The sequence below is a fragment of the Otolemur garnettii genome, unplaced genomic scaffold, assembly GCF_000181295.1.
Source record: "Otolemur garnettii isolate 467f Iridium unplaced genomic scaffold, OtoGar3 scaffold00002, whole genome shotgun sequence".
In the NCBI taxonomy this organism is placed as follows: domain Eukaryota; kingdom Metazoa; phylum Chordata; class Mammalia; order Primates; family Galagidae; genus Otolemur; species Otolemur garnettii.
Genome location: NW_003852397.1, coordinates 25637502 through 25655131, shown reverse-complemented (window position 1 = coordinate 25655131; position 17630 = coordinate 25637502). Strand labels below are relative to the sequence as shown.

The window sequence follows — 17630 nt, the reverse complement described above, 5'->3', positions numbered from 1 at the left end:
GTCCAGGGACTGTGAGCTCAGGAGAGGCATTTCAGCTCAGCAGAACATAGAGATGAACTATCTCCAAGGGAAATCTCCCCCTTCCTAAAATGAGAGCACACTGTACCCGAAAGGGTGCATGGAATCCACAGACCGATTTGGAAGAACTGCTATCTCAACACTGCTGAGCCTTTTAAGGCATAAGTGTTGTTATCCATTTATTTAGGTTTTCCTTGATTCCTCTTGGCAATGTTTTAATAGTTCTCAATCTACTAATCGCATACATATTTTTAACATTTTTTTCTGTTTTTCATGTTACTGGATGCTATCGTAAATGACTTTTAAAATTTCAATATCCAATTTTGTTGCTAGTACCTTAAAGATCCAGTTGAATTTTGTATTTTGACCTTGTATCTTATGCCCCTGCTAAACTCATTTCTCAGTTGTATCAACTTTTTAACAGAGTCCATAGGCATTTCTATGTATATAATTGTGTCATCTGTGAATTAAATCTGTTTTAATTATTCCTTTCACATCAATATTCCTTTAATTTCTCTTCTTTTCTTGCTTATCGTGCGAGCTACAACCCCAGACCAAAGTTAACTAGAAAGAAGCACAAGAGTGAGCATTCTTAATTTTTTAAGAGTATTCATCATCGTAGCCCACAGCAACCTCAAACTCTTGGGCTCAAGAGATCCTCTTGCTTCAGCCTCCCAAATAGCTGGAACTACAGGAACCTGCCACAATGCCCAGCCAGTTTTCCTATTTTTAGTAGAGATGGGGTCTCACTCTTGCTCACGCTGGTCTCAAACTCCTGAGCTCAAGGGATTCACCCGCCTCAGCCTCTCAGAGTCCTAGGATTACAGCCATCGTGTCCAGTCCTTAATTTATTTCTGATCCTCTAGAGAAAGCATTCAGTCTTCCACCATTAAGTATGATGTTAGTAATAGTGGCGCAATGGAGAGAAAGAGCACCCAAACACCACGTTTATAAGAGGAAGGGCTTTATTTCAGCCAGTGGAGCGAGGCACAGAATTTAAAATGGCCACACTCCCCAACTGGCTCGGTCTTCTCCTTTCGCCGGAGTATCCTTTGAGTCTCCTTGAGAAGACCTCTGTTCTCTTAGACCTTACTTTTTCTGGGTATCCTTTCTCAATAGGTTTTTTTTTTTCCCCCTGGGGATAAGGAAAGACTTTAATAGAGGGGAAAAGGAGAGTGGAGACTGGCCATGTGTCATTCCGGCTCCCACAGGGTTGCAAAAGGCTTTTATTAGCCTTAGCAGTATAGCTGGAATGGGGCTGTGAGCCCAGAGTACCACCTGGGGCTCTTCTCAAGGATGGGCCAGGATTATGGGCACATCGGGCATATCCTTAGGATCATGGTCCAAGATATGGGTACAGTGTTTCCAGGAACTCTGGCCTTGAAGCACTCTAGGAATCTGGGGAGGGGACTGCTGGTTTCTGATCTGAATTTCTAAAATAGCTGCATTGCAATGAGGGCTATGAGAATTTCTTTCACACAACTCCCTACTTTCTCTTTTAAGTAATAGGAAGTTCAGAGATCTCTCAGAACTGCTTCCTGCTAGATGGGGGTGCTGACTCGGTCAGGGCTGTAGAAGGAGTTAGGAAGGTTTTGGTGTTGTCTTGAGCAAGCTTTTAGAGGAAGGACCTGGATGCCGTGTTTTGGGGTTAAGCTGCCAGTGGTGTTCTGAATGAACTGGATCCCAGCATGAGGAGCAGACCTAGGGAGACACAAAAGTAATCAAAGTAAAGCAGTGATTAAAGGTAAGGCCCAAGGGAGCCGGCTTTGTGAATCAAACCACGATTGCCAGCTGTTTTCTCTGTGTCTTTGGAGGTCGGCAGCCTGTTCAGCTAATTTCTTGGCTGCGTCTCTGATGAGTCCAGACTGGTTGACACAGAAGCAGCATTCTTCATCTAGGCACAAACACAAGTCTCCCTTTTCTGCAGTGAGAAATTTGGGAGGGTCATGGCGGCCAGGGAATGGATTTGGTCTTCTAGTTTTATAAGGTCACATCTCTAAGTCTCATCCTGACTGGACAGGCACCTGTCCTCTTGCCTGTTTCCTAATATAAACGTTACCCTACCTCATCAACCTCTACCTGTTCTAATAAAAACATGTGTCAGGCCCAAAAGAGCCCATCCTAACCCCAGTCCTCACTACCCTAGGAATAGCTACAGGGATCGGGACAGTAATAGGTTTATAAAAAAGGTTGTCTATGAGAAAGTTCCCTTCTTTTCCTAGTTTACTGATTTATTTATTATTATTATTTGGGGGGCAGGGTCAGTTTTGAACCTGCCACCTCAGGCACCACCCCTGAAATTTTTTTATAATGGAAATATTACCAGACAAAGAGGGTCCAGCCACCTGTCACTGCCAGCCAACATGCAGAGATGGGGATAGGTCCACTAGACTTTGTCAGAAGGCCAGGATTCTGGAGAACAGTGAGAATAGTCTCTCCAAAACTGTTCTGTTCTTCCATTTCCAAAATCACAGTTTTACATATAATGGTTCACAGCAAAGACCACATTCACTATTACTTTAAATAAACAGCACAACCCAGTGAAAATCTATTACAATATTTCCAATTCAAAAGTTAATGCCTAAACTATTCAAGATGGACATTTTTAGGGTGGGAGCTAAATGTACAAAACAACAAGAGTAGGGAGTGGAGGTCACGTAGGACCTAAAAATGACCGGGCCTGCTGTGTCCTGTCCACTCCAGCCTGACAGACTCCATCTTATATCCTCACTTCATATGCTTTCCAAATGGTATTGAATTTCATCAAATGCTTGTCCTGTGTCTCTTGAAATGGTCAAATGGTTTTCTCCTTTGTTAATTGGTAAATTACATTGATTATCAAATATTAAATTAATCTTTCCAGGGCAGCGCCTGTGGCTCAGTGACTAGGGCGCCAGCCCCACATACCTAGGATGACAAGTTTGAACCCACCCCCAGCCAAACTGTAATTAATTAACCTTTCCATTTTAATGTAAACAATACTTGCTTATACTTGGTACAACATACACAGAGAGCTACTTTTTAAATTTTATTTGCCAAGAGTTACTGTTTTGTGTGTCTACTCATGAGCAATATTGATCTGTGGATATCAGAATTATAGTGGTTTCATAAAATGAATTTTTAAAATGAACCCTTACTTCTATTATCTAGAAGAGTTTGTGTAAGACTGGCATGACTTCTTCCTTATGTATTTGTTTGAATTTAATAGAGAAGAAATCTGAGCTGGTAGTTTTCTTCGTGGGAAGGTTTTTAATTATGAATTTAATTTTATTAATAGAGATAGCACTGTTCAATTTTCTGTTTTTTTAGGTCACTGCTGGCAATGTATATCTTTTAAGGAATGGGTTCTTTCCATCTCTTTTATCTTTTTTTTTCAATTTCCTTTATCATCCTTTTAAGATTTATAAAATGTGTAAAGATCTTTCCTCTTTCAGTTCTGGTATTGGTAATTTTGCATCTACTTTCTGTTTTAATTAGTCTGAAAGAGACTTAGTCGATTTAATTTTTTTCATAGAATGAGTATTTGTTTTTTAAAATTTCTTAATGGTGTGCCTATATCCTATTTCATTGACTTCTGCTCTTATCCTTATTATTCCCTTCTACTTATTTCAGGTTTAATTTTTTCCTTTTTCAACCTTCTTGCAGCAGAAGCTTAGATTATGGATTTAAGATCTTTCCTTTTTCCACTATAACATTTAAGCTAAAAGTTTCCTTTTAATCACTACTTGAACTGTATCTAAGAATTTCAACATGCTTTATTTTTATTTTCATTCAGTTTCAAATAATTTATAGTTGTCTTTGCTCTTTGACACACATTATTTGTAAATTTGTGCTTTATTTCCAAATATTTAAGCAGTTTCCAGATATCTTTTTCTCATTTCTTTCTAACTTAATTTCTCTGTTTAGAAAATGTACTCTGCAATATTTCAGTCCTTTTAAATTTATTGAGACTTATTTTATGGCCCAGTTTATGAACCATTTGCTATGGTTCATTTTAGCAAATTTTTTTTTTTTTTGAGACAGAGCCTCAAGCTGTCCCCCTGGGTAGAGTGCTATGGCATTACAGCTCACAGCAACCTCCAACTCCTGGGCTCAAGCGAGTCTCCTGCCTCTGCCTCCCAAGTAGCTGGGACCACAGGCGCCCGCCACAACGCCCGGCTATTTTTTGGTTGCAGCCGTCATTGTTGTTTGGCAGGTCCGGGCTGGGGATTCGAACCCGCCACCTTAGGTGTACGTGGCTGGCGCCTTAGCCGGTTGAGCTATAGGCGCCGAGCCTTTAGCAAATATTTTATGTGCATTTGAAGAGAACATTCATTGTGTTGTTGGTAGGTGGACTGTTTTATAAATATCAATTAAGTCAATCAAGTTGGTAAACAATGTTGTTTTAGTTCCGCCCGTTTTTAATGTATGTATTTTGAAGCTATGTTATTGGTTTTATACATACTTAGTATTGTTTTACTTCTGGGTGAATTTTCCCCTTTATCCTTATGAAATAACCTCTGTTATGCCTAACAATCTTCCTTTCGAAGTCCACTTTGTCTGATATTCTTGTAGCCATGCTAGCTTTCTTATATGTAGTGTCCACATGGTTATCTTCTCCTACCCTATACTTTGAATGTATGTCTTTATAATTAAAGTAGGCTTCTCACAGAAAACATATAATTGAGCCTTACTTTTTTCATCCAATTGGATATTTACCTTTTAACTGGAAAAAAATAACTTTTATGTTTACCCAGGTATTTACCATTTCATGTATTTTTTTACTCCCTTTTGTGGGTCTGAATTTGTACCCTTTTCCTTCCGTCTGAAGAATTTTATTTCACATCTCTTGTAATGCAGGTCTGTAGTCAACTAATTTTCTCAGCTTTTGTTTCTGAAAAGGTTCTTTTTGCCTTAATTTTTGAAGGTTTTTCTTTTTTTTTTTCTGGTTCTAGAATTCTGTATTGACATATTTTTCTTTCAGTGCTTTAAAGATGCTCTTTCAATTTCTGACCAAGAGAGCACTCTCATTATCATGCTGTAACTGGTTTCCAGAAATTCAATTATGCTTTGGAGTCATGTGTGAAGATACAGATATACAGATGTTTAACCTTGACATTTGTTGAAGTTTTTGAATTTTTTGGTTTAGAATTTTCATCAAATTTAAAGATTTTTCTAGTATTTCCTCATCAGTTATATTTTCTGTCCCTCGCAGGAGCCTTCTTGGACTCTAATTATAAGTATGTCAGATGCCTCGATATTGTTCTGTAAGTCATTAGAGTTCTGTTCACTTTTTTCCCCTAATTATTTTTCTTTCTGTATTTCATGCTATTGATGACTTATTTCTTATTTCATGCTATTGAAAAATTCTATTGCTATGCCTTCAATCTCACTTCTCTTTTCTTTTGCAGTGTCTAATCTGCTGTTACTCTCATTCAGTGAAAATTTCTTTTCAGAAATCAGATTTTTCTTTTTAGGTAGTTCTGTTCTTATCTTCTTTTTTTTTCTCTTCATTATGTTTATTTTTCTTTTAAATACTTTACATAGGTATAATTCCTGTTCTAACTATTTTGTCTACTAATTTCATCATCTTTGTCATTTTAGGGTCAATTTCTCTTGGTAATTTCCTGGTCATGGGTCATATTTCCTATTTTGTGATAAACTTAGAAGTCTTTTACTAAATGCTAAATTTTGTCATTATCAGGTTGTTGAATATCTGGAGTTTACCTTTCATTAAAGAGCGTTGGCCTTTATTTTGAAAGACAGTAGGTCAGTTTGAATTGTGTTTTTAAGCTTTGATAATTTCTAGTATGGCCTTCAACCAAGAAATAGTTCCGGCTCGGCGCCTGTGGCTCAAGCGCCTAAGGCGCCAGCCACATACACCTAAGGTGGCGGGTTCGAATCCCCAGCCTGGGCCCGCCAAACAACAATGATGGCTGCAACCAAAAAAAGGCCAGGCGTTGTGGCGGGCGCCTGTAGTCCCAGCTACTTGGGAGGCTGAGGCAGGAGACTCACTTGAGCCCAGGAGTTGGAGGTTGCTGTGAGAGTGATGCCATGGCTCTCTACCCAGGGGGATAGCTTGAGGCTCTGTCTCAAAAAAAAAAAAAAAAAGAAAGAAAAGAAATAGTTCCACTTTGGCTGGCCAGAGTTTAAACTTTGCCTCATCCTTTGGGAACTCTGAATTTTTCTGCTTACAACACCCCAGACTTTTTTTCATTTTGTGGCGTTTCAATCTACACACATGTGGCCTAGCACTTAACAAAGACTCGGGAGGACCCCTATGCAAATTCCTAAAATTCTTTTTATCATCCTCTTTTCCAGAACTCTGTCTTCAACATTCCAGCCCTTTCACCTTCCCTGAACTTGATCTCCATCTTCAGCTCAATGAGGCCACTAGGGCTCCCCTTCCAGTCTGTAATTTACTTTTAGGCTGGAAGATGAGATCATTAGGGTTTGTTTCTCTCCTCTCAGGTATCACAGTTTTATGCTGCCTGTTATCCAGTGTCTGAAATCAGTGATGCTCTGTATTTTGTCTAAGACAATCATGGCTTTACTCAGGGAGGACTGACAGGAAGGCAATACCATTTTGTTACCTTGATGGTTTCCAGTTTGGGGATGACGCAAGTAACATCACCTTTTTCTTCCAGAGAGAGTAACAAGGCATGCAAGGCAGAGCATAGAGTGAGTACTAGACTCCCAGAAGCCGATGCTTGGGCAGATTCCTGGCAGGAGAATGCCAGTAAACAGGAGTTAGGGCACAAGCTTCTGGCTGAGGACTCTCAGAAATTCTTTCCTTGCAGAGTAAGAAGGGATGTCCTGAAAATGACTGGTTTATTTTTACACCAAACTAGACCTTCAAACTTCATTTTCAAAGCCATAATCTATTGTCTTTCATGTCTAGAAACACCTGGTAAAACTATAATCCTTGATAAAAAAAAAAAAAATTGAGCTCCTTTGTGTACAATGAAAAAGTCCTTGTCATCGAAATCCTCCAAGATGCCAGAGAGAAAGACAGCTACACTAAACCAATGATGATAAAACTGTGTGTGAGGTGTAATCAGAGCACAAAGAGGAAGAATTTACTGCTGTCTGGGTGGCAGCCAAACACATGCAATTCCAAACAGATCTTTCATTATAATGTCCTGATTGCAGAAGAGGGTTACCAGCCCAGAAGAAATACAGTCAAGTGGGCTTACCCAATGGGGTATGGAAATGGTTTACTCATTTTTTAGTCTCTATTACAGTCCTTCATCTATCTCCAGTGTGAAAGACCAACCGGTGAAGAATTTCCTAGTCTGCCCAGCACAACAATGGTGATATAACTACATTTCAATGCTCTGTTTGGTTATTAAACTACTTAATAACAAACTTTTCATAATTTCAAACATCAAGTTTTTAATAAGCCATCAGAACACAGTCAACCTCAAAGGAAATGCAATTGAAAGTTAAAACGGAAAACAAATCCATTTGTAAGTGTACTACACTTTAAAGAAAACCCTAGGAAGTACAGAATTGAGCCCAGTGGCAAACTACATCAATGTAAATGGCCCGATATTAACCACTTGAACAAGTCAAGCAAGCTTGCGCACCGTTATTATCTAGGCTCAGTGGCATATCTTATACATCCCACAACACATCTGCTTCTTTATGAAAGCATACCATTAAAAACACAACAGCAAACCAATTTGCAACTTCGACCATTCCCTGGCCATACTATCTAAAACTGCAAGCCACATCTCCCTGACCTTTGCACAACACAGGAGCATGAATGTGTGTGTGCGAGTGTATGCACATGTGTCTGTGTGTGAAGGATAGATAGCTGGAAACGAAAATTGCTGCTTTTATTTACTCAGCAGGTTTTGAACGCTCTGCTAAATGTGCTCACTGCAATGGGAATTCCAAAGCACAATATTATTTCCCTCCCTCAATAATGGTTTTCCGCATGTGAAAGAGCAGAACTCTGCAACAAAGAGAACTGATTACTTAGAAGTGGGAGCATATTGGATGGAAGCTGGAAGTGTCCCTCAGGCAGTAAAATGCAAGCCATGCCTCTTCTCACCTCTCACAGATCCAACTCAATTTTGTGGTGCGCACTGTTGTGCCGGGTAGCACAGCCCGTGCTAAATAAGCCTGTGCCTACTTGGAAGGTCAGCAGTTTTCCAGGGAACAAGGAAATGTGCGTCTAAGGATTAGCTCACCAGCACAACTAACAAAAAAATTTAATTAAAACTGAATAATTATGTTTCCATATGCAGAGACTCAGGAAAGTCTGTAGGGAGGTGAATTTTCTTGCCTCCAGAGGACATACATTTGAATATGCCCAAAATAGAAAAGGCAAATCAGAATACATATGCTTTAAATAGATGAAGTTCCTGATACATATGAAGGAAAACAGTGTATCAGCAGGGCCTCCTTTACTTCTCCATTTCTTCTAGAACGTGGAGATGTTATCCATGTAAGTTCAGCAGTAACTGAATCGTTCCTGCCTTCCTCCTTTATCTTATATTCAGCAAAGATAAACATTCTTTTAAAAATAAAAAACTATGCTTTATGGGAAGTGAAAGAACCAGCTTCCACTGGTTCCCTGCTGTATTATTCCATTCACGTGACATTTTGGAAAAGGCAAAAATGCAGAAACAGAGGACAGATAAGTAATGGCCGGTTGGTGCCAGGGCAGAGGAAGCCTGAATACACGACAGGCAGTTTGAATGTACTCTGTAGGATGTGAAAATTGTTCTATATCTTATCTATGGTGGTGGTTATAAGAATCTATACATGAGGCTGGGGCTGGGCGCAATGGCTCATGCCTGTAAGGAGGCTAAAGCAGGTCGATTGAGCTCTCAGGTTCAAAATCAGCCTGAACAAGAGTGAGACCCCATCTCTAAAAAAATTTTAAAAATAAATAAATAAATAAATAAAAAGAATCTATGTCTGTATAAAAACTTACAGAACTGCACACTCTCAAAATTGTATTTTACTATATAGAAAGCATAAATATTTATTTAAAAATTATGGCTGGGTGCAGTGGCTCACGCCTGTCATCCTAGCACTCTGGGAGGCCCAGGCAGGTGGATTGCCTGAGCTCACAGGTTCAAGAACAGACTGAGCAAGAGTGAGACCCACCTCTAAAAGGAATAGCCCAGCATTGTGGCGGGCACCTGTAGTCCCAGATACTTGGGAGGCTGAGGCAAGAGGATTGCTTGAGTCCAAGGGTTTGAGGTTGCTGTGAGCTGTGATGCTATGACACTCCACCGAGAGCAACAAAGTGAGACTCTGTCTTGAAAAAATAAATAAATAAATTATTGTGTGAGTGCCTATTTTGTACCAACACAACCATGAGATTATCCTCACTACAATGATAATCATATCCACCATCTCACCTAAGTGTCGTCAGCATCACTTCAGCAATATGTTTCCAGCCTCATCACAGCAGTGTTACATCAGTGTCACCTAAGTTTCCTAAACCTCTTAACTAAATAGTACAACGCAAGCTAAAGTAATTAATGGTTGCTGTGAAGCATCCACTTTTCTCATTTTCTTGACTTTCAATTCATTTCTCCCTCTTTTGGGTGATAAATATATAACTAGCAAGTTACAAAAATAATAAGATATTTTTGATCTCTTATACCAAAAAGCTATGTCTCACCACGAATTCTCTTAATTTTCTTCACTCTTCCTTCTTTAAGAGAATAACCAGAAACTGTAAGAAAATTGCATCATTTGCTCATTTTTGAGAAGCGGTTTTTTTCTTGTATCAGATCAGTTGGAATCAAGGGCTCCCCGACATAGAGTCTAAAGAAAACTCGCCTACACTGCTCCTTCCCCATTCTCTTTGCTTTCCTTCCCCTTCACCACTTTCAAGTTGTTAATAAAATATCAAGTGTGATATTTTACTTTTGAAAGCCCACCATTGCCATACACGGCGTGGTCTTCAAACCCAGAGTCACCATCAGATAGTAAAGACTTCTCACTCGAGTGTCTCGCTGGTCCGGCCAGCCACAACTCTTTCTAATGCCAAGAAGCTTTCCAGGGTGAGCATTTTCTCTTTTGCTGTGTTTCTGGGAACAGGAGTATCCACACCGTGTCTTCCCTAACTCCTCTCAATCCCGTACTAACAGCAAATCCCTCTTCTAAACCTCGGTATTTCTAAGGATCTCCACATTTGCCAAAAGCGGTTCTTAGTGCTTGCCATTTGCCTCTCTAGCCTAAGAACAGCATATTCCTGTCCTTTCCAGTTGTCCCCCATCCCTTGTATCTTGGCTTTGTCCATCATGGTGAGTCTATGTATTCTCTTTCTCACAGACTGACATTATTTATTTATTTACTTACTTATTTTGAAACAGTCTAACTCTATCACTCTGAGTAGAGTGCCACAGCATCACAGCAACCTCAGACTCCTGGGATCAAGCAATCCTCTTGCCTCAGCCTCCAGAGTAGCTGGGATTACAAACGTGCACCATGAGGGCTGGTTAATTTTTTTCCCCTATTTTTTAGTAGAGATGGGGTCTCCCTCTTGCTTGAGCTTTTCTTGAAGGCCTCCCTGTCCCGCCCTGTTTCCAGTTCCCCATCTCTGGCCTTGGCTATAAAGCAGGGAGATGTAAGGGGCACCTAGGCCTGCAACTTCAGGCTCTCAGCTCCCTGACCTGAGACCTCCTCCTGGAGACCTTGCTGGTGTTTCCCAGCATGCACCAATGGAAAGCCGACCTTATTTTCTTCCAGATCCTCAGTTACACTCTCCAAAGGAAGCATCTTCAATGCTTTCTTGAGTATTCTTGCAGAGCTTTTCCTGTATTTACATGGAAATACTTTTGGAAAACACACTTATGAAAAAATAGTGTATTATCCACATTGTCCTGTGATTGGCATTTTGCTTTGGATACTTACTGACCTTTATATTTCAAAATAACTATATCTACTTTATTCTTTTTAATAGCAGCATAATTGGTATTCAAAACAGCTTATTAATCAAACCTTTATTGTTTAAGTTGTTTTTATGTTCTTGTGGACATCATAAACTATGGTACAGTAAATATCCTTGGGCTTATATTTTTGCAAACACACAGTATAATTGTAAAGAAAAAATTGAAGTGGAATTAATTGCCACATGAACACTTTCAGGAGATTTCTTCACCATAGAGTTCACCAAAATGTCCTCTCAAAGCTATCAATTTATATTTCCACCCAAAGGATGTGAGAGTTCCTGATCCACACGCCAACACCAAACTCATGCATTCTCAGACTTTAAAATCTTTACTTCTCTGATAGATTTTTTAAAAATTATCTCACTATTGTTTTAACTTGCTTTATTGACATATAAATGAGGTCCATATCTTTACATATGATTTTGGCCAATTCTTCTCTTTTTCTGGGAATTATGCTTTTTGCCTATTCTGTGATGGATTGAGATCTTCTCCCACAGCACTCTGAGCCAACAGACTCTCTTCTGCCTCCTCAAGCCCAAGCAAGGTCACCAGCATTTCTGTTCTTACAACTGACCTCCAGGGGCACAGCAGAGACACCTCTCTGGACCTCTCACCAGAAATAAGGCAAAGGACTTATCCACTGCCAGATAACCTGTCAGCATCACCCTCCACCCAGTATCCAGAGAAAGTCAGAGGTGGTATGGGGGGCACAGCCCCATCCGCCATCTGGGTCCTAACTCTCTCCTCCCCCCTTTCTCTTCCTCCCCCCAGGTGTGAGGCTTTTATCCAGCCTCAGGAGAGGCCATGGGAGTCTAATTCAGTCATCTTGCTGTGACCGATGTATTGAATAAATAGGACTTGTGATGTCTAAACACAGCTTTGTTTTTGTTTCCTCATCCCTTTAAACTCTTTTCTATGAGGTTGATCTTTACCAGAATAAAATTCTAGTAGTTCCTTGTATTTAGGATTTCTCTCTTATATTACATAAGTCACAAATGTCACCTCCTTTTGGTCACCAGAGTGCCCAGTCCTGGTGACAAGAGCTCCCCACCCAGCACTGAAATTCCTGCCCTGTTGGTGCCGGCTGCACCAGCCAAAGCCTGGGGTGCAGAGGTGGGTGGTCCATCCTCTCCTCCTCCTCCTCCCCCCATCTCCAGACTGCCTCCTCTCTTTCCCACCCACTGTAAAGCAGGGAGGAGATGTAAGGGGCACCTAGGCCTGCAACTTAGGCGCTCAGACCTGACACTGCTTTCCAACTGGCATCAGAAGTGAGAAAACAAGTGGACAAAGCTTCCTTTTTCTTTTGTCAGCTATCCCACAGGTCCCCTAAGACACTCCCTTGTCCCCCGAGGATAAGGCTCTGCCCTAAGCGGGGCCCTGCACTCCTTTCCAGGCCACCACCTCTCGGCTGAGGTGTTCGGTCCCCTGCTGCCCCTGTGAGCCAGCCTGGCCTCTTGCCGTGAGGCGGTCACCCACTCTGGGATACAGGCAAGTCTCCACACAGCAGCACCCACGCAGACCTGAGTCCACATTCTCGCTCCCTCTCAATTCACAGGCAGGGGTGTGGCTGCCACCATCACTGTTGCTGTGGCCATCCACCAGGGCTGGGACTTCAGTCCCCTGCAGCACCAACCCCAGGAAATGCAGCCCCAGGTTCTCCATGTGGTCCTCTTGAAGCCCAGTCAGCGAAGCTTGGACTATGGGGCCATTGTCAGAGGTAGGGAACACAGCCTGGGCCTGTTGTCCTAGCTACTGGAGAGGCTGAAGATCACTTGAGCCCAGGACATTCAGGCTGCAGTTAGCTCTGATCCGACCACTGCACTCCGGCCTGGGCAACAGAAAAAAGATCTTGTCTCAACAACAACAAAAGAAAAGTGAAGGAAAGATGATGGGCTTCAGGACACACGACCCCGAAATGTAGCACCTTGGCAATTGGAACAATTTGCAGAAAAGGGTAGGACTCTGTGACTTTATTCTGCCCTTCTCCCCTGAAGGCCAAAAACCTAGAAAGCTCTTCCCCTGAAGTAGGTCATAAGACCCTCACATGAGAGCTGCCCACCCTCCATCTGGAGGAAAGGACTGACTTCTCTCTGAAGACAGGGACACAGAGAAGAATCTGAACAAAGGGCCTTGCTAAGTTCTCCCCAGTTTACTTCTACTAGATGACACGTTTTGTCCAATCACACTTCTCAACAGTCCACTTCTACAAAAACAGCATAAGCTATACACAGGTTTCCCTGCCAATGCCTGTTTCTTTGGATCTTTATTTCTGAAGGCTCCTGTGTCATGTAAAACTTATGTGTATGCAAATAAATTTGATGCTTTTCTCTTGTTAATTTGTCTTTGTGATAAGTGCCTCAGACCAGAACCTACTGATGGGAAGAAAAGATGTTGCTTTCACCTGCACGGGCTTTACTCAGGAAAGCACTGAGCTCCCTTTCAGTTTGCACAGAGAGGTTCTTGGGCATTTTAAAGGGAGAATGAGGGAGCAGGGACGGGGAATGAGCCAGATTCCAGCAGACTCCTGGGACTGAAAAATACAAGAAAGCCAGTGAGAGGGTTTTTCAAAGGAAAGGTGGTTAGGCTGTCCTGTCTGCCAGCAGGTGTTAATGGGAGTTGGGCTTCTGCCTCCCAAAGAGCCTGGGACACAAAGACCTGCTCCTTCCTGAGGATTTCGTTTCAAAGGCCTGGCTTTCAGGTTTTTGCGAAAAACAGACCTGGGTTCTTGTCCTCCTTGTTCTACCAGAGGGCTTGCTTCCCAAAGGGACAGGGGCAGGTTTTACAACTGTAGGTTTGTTTTTTTGTTTTCAGTAAATGCACTAAGAAAGGGAGGTCAGGAGGCCTTTGTCAGGTGTTGGCTGGAAGAAATGGGAAATCTTTTGACAGCCAAGACCTTTTCAAGAGTGTGGGGGACATCCTGGGACACAGTCTTAGGCTGCTAAAAGCTATGGCAAACTTTGGTCCCATCTCTTAGAGCAGGGGTTTGGATGGATTCCTTCCACCCGAGAGTTCCACGGTTCTCAGCAGACACTGCCCGCCACAGACAGGATACAGGGTAAAGTCCAGCTTGCTCCAAAATATGACCCCCTAACAAAATTCTTTCACCCCTTTCCTATGTTCTTACCCTTACTAAAGGTTCGGGATGTCACTGCCTTTGTTCAGATGACTTGGGAAAGGGTCTGTCTCTAACATGCAATGGGATTCTGTTTCTAACTTGCCAATGCCTCAATGGGAAAAGGACACAGAGCCCAACTCCAACATCCTGTTAACTGGCAAACTGATGGCTGGTACCAAGAACTCAAAAGGCCTGGCTCGGCGCCTATAGCTCACCCGGCTAAGGCGCCAGCCACGTACACCTAAGGTGGCAGGTTCGAATCCCCAGCCCGGACCCGCCAAACAACAATGACACCTGCAACCAAAAAATAGCCAGGCGTTGTGGCGGGCACCTGTGATCCCAGCTACTTGGGAGGCGGAGGCAGGAGACTTGCTTGAGCCCAGGAGTTGGAGGTTGCTGTGACTCTACCCAGGGGGACAGCTTGAGGCTCTGTCTCAAAAAAAAGAACTCAAAAGGCCTAAAAAACAGGAGAAGCAGCTTCTTCAGCTTCTCTGTTTTGGTCATAGTCTCTCACCAGAGACAAGGTCTTATTTGAAATGAGATGGGTGATGGACCAAAACGAAGCGATTACACAGGAGGTAATGAAGATGCCTAAATCTATCACACATTGTAAAATTTTTTCTATTTTCTTATATCCTTAACTGATCAATAGCCTAGGTCTGAGAAATATATTTTTAACTTATGTTTTTATTAAAATTAATAATAGTCCTATTATTTAATATGTTACTTATGTCATATTGTTTTAGAATGCGGAGGTTATCTTTTTTTCTCTAAGTTTGCCCAAACAAGCATATAAACCAGAAAAATGTTTGCAACAATGACATCATAACTACATCACAATTGATCCTCTCTGCCATTTTCCAAGTGCAGTGTCTGGGTGTTTTATGTCACATAAAATACACAGGTGGTAGGCAGGGTGTGATGGTTCATGCCTGTAATCCTAGCACTCTGGGAGGCCAAGGCAGGTAGAGTATGAGACCATCCTGAGCCACAGCAGGAGCCCATCTCTACTAAAAATAGAAAAACTAGCCAGGCGTTATGGCACATGCCTGTAGTCCCAGCTACTCAGGAGGCTGAGGCAAGAGGATCACTTGAGCCCAGGAGTTTGAGGTTGCTGTGAAGTAGGATACCATGGCACCCTACCTAGGGGGACAGAGTGAAACTCTTTCTAAAAATATATAATAATGATATTAATAATAATAATGCAGGTGACTTCACTTCCTGTTTCTGTCTGAAACAGGTATAATGGTATACAAGATCCCAGTGAGACTAAATTACTTCTTGAGAAAGTCGAGATGAGAAGGAGCATTGCCTCTTTCTGCACAGGGGAAGCACTGTGTGCTCCTCAGCTGGGGGTTGTGTGACCACCCCCCAACCTGGAGTGGATCTGGGAAATATGTGGGGCTCATTTGGGTGTCACAATAACTGCAGTGCTGGCATTTTGATTCTGGGGATCCGAAACAGTAACATCTCATTATGTACAGAATCATCCCACTCTACAAAAAGGTAGCCAAACCTACATGCCAGTTGTGCCCTACACTGAAATACTAATTTAGAGGAGTAGAGCCCATATTCATCAAGATTTTTAGTTGCAAATAACAGAACCAACTTTAGCTAGTTTAAGTGAGAAAGGAACTTATTAAAGGGTTATTTGGTAATTCACAGAATCCCCTAGAAGGTCCAGAGAATCATGCTGAGGGGCCAAACAGCAGGAACAATGCCCCCTTACACTGCCAGCTGCTCTGGGTGACCATGCTGCTGCTCCCCTCTGCCATGCAAACATAGGAAAGGTGTCCCAAAGATGCTGGGCAGTCACAAAGTGTGACAAATGTCCATCAAAACCATCCAAAGCCTTTGTCACATGTTTCTCCCTAAAGACAACTTCTTGAGCATGGACCTGTTAAAAATATCTTCTAATTTTGTCTTCCAGAATCACAAAAAGACAGGCTTCAGGCTCGGTGCCCATAGCACAGTGGTTGCAGCGCCAGCCACATGCACTGAGGGTGTTGGGTTTGTACTCAGCCTGGGCCAGCTGAACAACGATGACAACTGCAACAGAAAGATGGCACCGTGGCAGGTGCCTGTGGTCCCAGCTACTTAGGAGGCTGAGGCAGGAGAATAGCTTGAGCCCAAAAGTTTGAGGTTGCTGTGAGCTGTTACGCCATTGTACGCTACCGAGGGCAACACAGTGAGACCTCTCTCAAAAAAAAAAAAAAAAAAAAAAACATAGGCTTCATTTCCCCTCACTGTTGCATATTCAAGCTATTTTCTCCACCTCATTTAGTGTATCTGATTTTTTTTTGAATGGTGCATACATATCATTTTTGCTTCTTTCCTCAGCACTGTAATTCTTTTACAGCTGTTGGTACTCCTTATGACAGTAGCTTTTCAGAACCACTAAAGAGAAAGCATCATAGGTTTACTGGAAACAATGAATTAATTTCTCAGTTCTATTGTTCCTCTGATGATATAACAGAAATTCATGGTCTTCTGATAAGTGACTAATGATGGGATATGTAGAAGAATAAATATTGCAGTTTACATTTTAAAATCATCCCAAATCACCTGAGTTTATTGGTTCCATTTAATGGATTCCAATAAGTACTTCTGAATATATTACCCTGGAGATGATAATAGCACTTCTCGTCAGAAGCTCTCAAATTACCTTATAAACAAGCCTATTATCCCCCAAATTGTGATCCAAGAAAGAAGTGTTGTAGCCAGTATCACAATTGTAAATGCACTGACTCCAAGAGAAGTACTCTAATATTCATTTTTTCTGTGGATGAAATAATCTCAGGGCTTGTCTTATTGCTATTGAATTCATGTAAGAACCTGGAGACTACTTTTACATTGCGCTGGCCGGGGACGGTGACTCGTGCCTGTAATCCCAGTACTCTGGGAGGCCAAGATGGGTGGATTGCTTAAGTTCAGGAGTTCAAGACCAGCCTGAGCAAGCGTGAGACCCCATCTCTACTAAAAATAGAAAAAATTAGCCAGGTGTTGTGACAGGTGCCTGTAGTCTCAGCCACTCCAGGGGCTGAGATAAGAGGATCACTTGAGCCCAAGAGGTTGAAGTTGCTATAAGCTATGAAGCCACAGAACTCTACCCAGGGTGACAGAGTGAGACTTTTTTCCCAAGGGAAAAAAAATATTATAGGTAAGAGTTCAAAGTGTTGAAAGCACTGATGATATGTTATCCATCCATCATTTTATGTTTGGAGATACTGTGCATTTATTATCTTTGATTGAATAATGAAATAAACTCTTAATTTGTCACATGATGTGGCAGCTGACTGACTCATCTGTGATTGAATACAGAGGACAGCAAACACATCTTTTTGGTCATATGTCTGAAATGACATCTAGACTATCAAGTCAAACTGCTTTAGTTACTTCCTCATGGGAATATGTGGCTTTTGGAATGATTCAGAGGCGACACATTTGGAATTTTGAAACACAAAATTTGAATCTTAAAATTATTAATCTTAAAAATTAAGATTTTTATTAAATTAAAAACTAATATTAAAATTTACCAGATATAAATTTAGTGTATCTCAAAGGCCTCTATCTGGTTAGTCAACACTGAGAAGTAG

General features: G+C 41.6%; 1 protein-coding gene across 1 annotated transcript in view; it reads right to left on the bottom strand.

Annotated features, from left to right (window-relative positions):
• Positions 1–1625: 1625 nt before the first annotated feature.
• AKAP7 (A-kinase anchoring protein 7) overlaps positions 1626–17630 on the bottom strand; it is a 142602-nt gene continuing 126597 nt past the window's right edge. Inside the window, exon 8 of the mRNA XM_023513493.1 lies at positions 1626–1719. Within this exon, the coding sequence (XP_023369261.1) occupies positions 1667–1719 (53 nt within the window). The 3' untranslated portion in view covers positions 1626–1666. The remainder of the gene's footprint in view (positions 1720–17630) is intronic.